Source organism: Onychomys torridus, chromosome 12 (genome assembly GCF_903995425.1).
Source record: "Onychomys torridus chromosome 12, mOncTor1.1, whole genome shotgun sequence".
NCBI lineage: Eukaryota > Metazoa > Chordata > Mammalia > Rodentia > Cricetidae > Onychomys > Onychomys torridus.
Window position 1 is genome coordinate 65,986,976 of NC_050454.1, and position 4,819 is coordinate 65,991,794.

The following is a 4,819-nucleotide window of genomic DNA, read 5'->3' on the forward strand; positions in this document are numbered from 1 at the left end:
CCTCATAGATGATGATTAGGGCCATGGGCCTGAGTGCAGGTGTCTGAAATGGTCTACACTTGGCTGTGCTGGGGGAGGAGGTCTTTTGCTCCACCCCTTGGTGTCTCTATAAATACCCTGGGGCAGAGACAGTCAGGGCCTGTTGAAATAGGTTCCAGGCCTCCTCGAGGCTATCCTTTATTTTCTGTTTATCTCCACACTATACATCCTTCTATCTAATATTTCCTGCTGCTCACATTCAAGAAAACTCTGGGGAGCTGTGGGATTGGTGGGTAAATGCCCCACAGCCGAGCTCCTATTGCAGACTCATGTATGCTCCCTGTTAGAAGCTTCAGTATCTGTGAGCCTCTATGCGCCCTGGTTAGTTGATTCTGTGGGCTGCATTCTTCTGGTTTCCTTGGTCCCTCTGGATCTTCTCTTCTCTGAGGTTCCCCGAGCTCTGCCTAATTTTGGCTCAGGGTCTCTGCATCTGTTTTGATCAGCTACTGGAGGAAGCCTCTCTGATGACAATTGGGCTAGGCACTGATCTTTGAGTATAGCAGAATATCATTAGAAATCATTTCATTGATTTTTTAATTTTTTCAGAGATGTTTGGTTCTACCCTAGGTGTCTGAACCATCTAAACTTTCAGTTGGACCAGTTATTGTTGGACCACACCTAGAATCTCTGAGCCAATTACTACCCTGAATGAACCCTATCTCATTCTAGCTCAAACTTACTCAGTTTTCTTGTCTTATGTTGTCTGTTTGCTACTGTAAGTGAACCATGTGCCAATACTGTGTGTCTGCCATACATAATTACAGAAAAATGAGAAAGATAGAGACCAGTATGGTCAATCTTCAGTACATTTCATACAATACCCAAAGAAATGCTTCAGATCTATTAACAAGAAGAAAGGAAGATTATTCTCATTTTCTACCATGAAAGGCAAGGATATCCCTTATAAATGCTCATATATATATGATTTCCCTGGATATGATGGGATAAGCTTTGCTGTAAAATAGTCATGACATTTCTGAGATAGGAGTGGCTAATTGCCTTTTTGGGTATTAAGGAAATTACAACATATCTAAATATACAGTACAGAAAACTATTCAGGTGCAATTGCAAATAAAGAAAGTTTCCGGCATTCTTCATTAATAAAAGAGGGCAAAAGAATGAGCAAGGTGTGGTACCACACCTGTTGTCGATAGTACTTAAGCCTATCTCTCTACATTGTGACAAAAAAAATCTTCAGAATCTTCTCAGTTACATCCAGCTGAACTCACATCTCCTCTCAACATGGCCTGCAGCTGCTGCTCTGGAAACTTCTCCTCTTGCTCCCTTAGGAGCTGCTTGCCCTCCTCAGGGTACTCCTGTGGCTCTTCCTACCCCAGCAACCTGGTCTACACCACTACCAGCTGCTCTCCCAGCACCTGCCAGCTGGGATCCTCTCTGAACACCAGTTGTCAGGAGACCTGCATTGAGCCCATCAGCTGCCAGAGGCCTTGTGTGGTGTCCAGCCCCTGCCAGACAGCCTGCTACTACCCCAGGAGCTCCACACCTTGCAGTCCCTGCCAGGGGACATATACTGGGTCTCTGGACTTTTGGTCCAGCAGCTGCCATTCCCTGGGCTATGGATCTGGAAGCTGCTACTCAGTGGGCTGTGGATGCAGTGGCTTCAGATCTCTGACTTATAGACTCTATGACTTCCCTTCCCTGAGTGATGGGTCCAGAATCTACTACCCAACCTACTTGGCTGCTAGTTCCTGTCAACCTTGTTATTGACAGGCATTTAGGCCTTTATGGATTCAACTGTTAATTGTCTATATCCTTACAATATCAGGGTCAATGTCTCTCTGCTTACAACTATTGTTTTCCTGCTTACCCCACTGGAAATCTTCATCCTTCCATTGACAGATCTTTTTATTTTCAACTTCTTCCAGATTCTTATATTTTTGTTAACTTCAGGTTATGTCTTGCTCTCTTTTCTAAGGAAGTATACATGCACTGTTTCCTTTTCTTCAAAGAGCATTTAAAAAAATGGAAAAAAAGTCAAATAAATATGTGCATTCTGACACCTCCATGTATTGTCTACTTTATTATTTTTATATTTCTTATTTTTAAGAGAGTTAATTAAAGATCAAAATGATTATCCAGATGTATTTGAGAACATATAATTTTGCTTTTGTCACATTAGTTATTGGTGGTAATCAATTCTAGGAAGATTGCCATATGCATCTGAAGAGTGGGTTAATCAACAGCTGCTTGATATTGAAGCATAAGAATTTTTGCTGAACCAGAGAACCAAAGCAATTAGGATGTGACTAAAATATAAACATCAAAAATGAGATGTTATATAATTTATGAGGTAAGGCCTTTACATACACAAAATTATCTAAGACTAGTATTTGAGTATACATGTTTTATCAAGAGATAACTGAGTCTTGAACAACTTTAAAGCCCAACCATTCCTGGTTCATATGCATGCTGACTTCCCAGCCCTCCTAGTCTGAGTGTAATTGGAGAGCTTTTCTCCAGGTTCCACAAAGCCCCCGCGGTCCCACAGCCCACATATAAAGTAATCATACAGACACTTATATTATTTAAACTGCTTGGCCATTAGCTCAGGCCTACCATTGTCTAGCTCTTACTCTTATATTTAGCCCATTTCTGTTAGTCTATACTTTGCCACATGGCTTGTGGCTTACCGGTGTCTTTACATGTTGCTTCTCATGGCAGCGGCTGGCAGTGTCTCCTCCCAGCCTTCCTGTTCCCAGCCTTCTCCTCTTCCTTGTCCCACCTACCCTATCCTTCCTGCCTGGCTACTAGCCAATCAGCACTTTATTTACACAGAGTGATATCCACAGCAGAGTGTTATCCTTGTCTCACCTACAATGTACTTAAGAGGTAGGAAACAACTTTTTGTTATTATTCTTAGTCTGAGTCTCAAAGCACAGTAGAACCAAAGGGCTCAGCCATACTTCATTTGACAAGTGTTTTAGAAATCTCTCAGTGTAGAAGATGCACAAAAGAAGATCACAGAGGAGAATTATGGTTAAAAAAGATGGGGAGCACATTTTGAAGTAGCATTTATAAGGTGCAATTGATATTCTAAGTTCAAGGGACTTTCAGGAACATTAAGGTCACTCATGGAATTGTGGACCTCCAGGTCTTACCCCAAGAGAAAGCTTCCTCTTTTAGTGATTGATATATCAGATGTCCTACATTCCCATAATCTTATGAGGGATAATGGATGGAATTATTGTCTGTTGGTCTAAGGTAACTTTTGAGATATCCAGCTACTTAGCAAAAGAAATTATATATAATTATATCTATCTAACTATAAAATGCATATCATATAATTATATATCTTATATTTATATATAAATATAATATAATGTATAATATTATATATAGACAGAGAGAGAGAGAGCAAAGAGGTAGTTTGGTCAAGGTGTTGAACCCTCCAAAATCAAAATAACATGTCTTGTGTTCTAGTCCTGACATGGATCATCTCTGTTAGCATGCTGCATGGAATATAGTAATATCTGACATAGACTATTCATTTAACACTATGAAATATGGGAAAGGTATTTTGACCATCATAGGCATAAAGAAGCCTCACAAAGTTTGAAACTTTGCAATGTTTATAGATAAAATAATACAGAACCTAAATTCTTAAAGGAATTTCTATACTTTATTCTTTCCTGAACCATTTAATTGTAAACACACAGCTCCCAGTGTAATGAAGGAGTCTTCACCTTCCCACTATTCTGGAAACTGCTTCACATGAGTAGGTTTAGCCTATTGCCACTACCTTCTTAGACTCATGTGGAAGATTCAAAATAAAGAATAAAAATAAGCAGATTTAAGCAAAGAACTAAAAGGGAATAATCTAATTCATTTCACATATATTTTATTAACTATTATGCTAAATGATAGATTAATAGAAAAATATTTGATGACATCTCAGGAAGAAATCTTTTTTTATTAATTCTTTGAAAATTTTCTATGCAACGTGCTTTGATTATATTCAAGCTTCAACCTTCTCCAGGTCCCTCTTCTTCAGCACTTTGTTTCATCAATGTGTGTTTTATTAATCTATCAAGTTCAGTTTGTGCTACCCACCCATCCTTTCATGTGAGGCCTTTCCCTCGAGAGTGACTGACCTTTTAGGGGTTAACCACTTAAAGAAACGGACTCTTTGCCAGCAGCTATCATTTGTCGACAGCTGCTTACATGGGGTTGATATTTCATGCCCACTTCTCTGCTCCATGCTGTGATTCGATCTGGCTTGAGCTTTCCCAGCACTGTGTGTGCTATCATAACCATTCTGAGTTCATATTGCAAAAGCCCTGTTTTGCCTGTAAAATCCCATGTTTGTGTAGTTTTACTGCTTCTGGCTCTTACTGTCCTGCACTCTCCTCCACAATGACCCCTGAGCCTTGACAAAAGGGGGGCGTGACAAGGACATCTCATTTAAAAATGGACATCCTGCAGTCTTTATTTTCTGTACCTTGACTGGTTGTTCATCTTTGTGTTAATCAAGACTTTCTGATGAGGGTTGAGAGTTGCATTCATGCACGGGTATATAGTAATTCATTAATAGTTTTTTAATACAGTTCCCATGTAGCATAATACAGGTAGTAGGTTCTCCAGTAAGGTTTACTCAAGTGGTTAGAAGTGGATGCTCCACACTGCCAAACACAGATGAGACCCCATTACTTCCTCAGGCCACATGACAGATACTCTTATACTAATACATGTTTCATGCTCTCATATTTTGTGTGTTCTACACTTTAACTATATTTTATTTGTTTATTTTTGCAACTTTTTA

General features: G+C 39.5%; 1 protein-coding gene across 1 annotated transcript; it reads left to right on the forward strand.

Moving 5' to 3' along the window:
- Positions 1 to 1,281: 1,281 nt before the first annotated feature.
- Positions 1,282 to 1,767, forward strand: LOC118593720 (keratin-associated protein 13-1-like). Its single transcript, XM_036203186.1, has one exon. It carries the CDS (start codon positions 1,282 to 1,284, stop codon positions 1,765 to 1,767), a length of 486 nt encoding a protein of 161 aa, XP_036059079.1.
- The last annotated feature ends 3,052 nt before the right edge of the window (positions 1,768 to 4,819 follow it).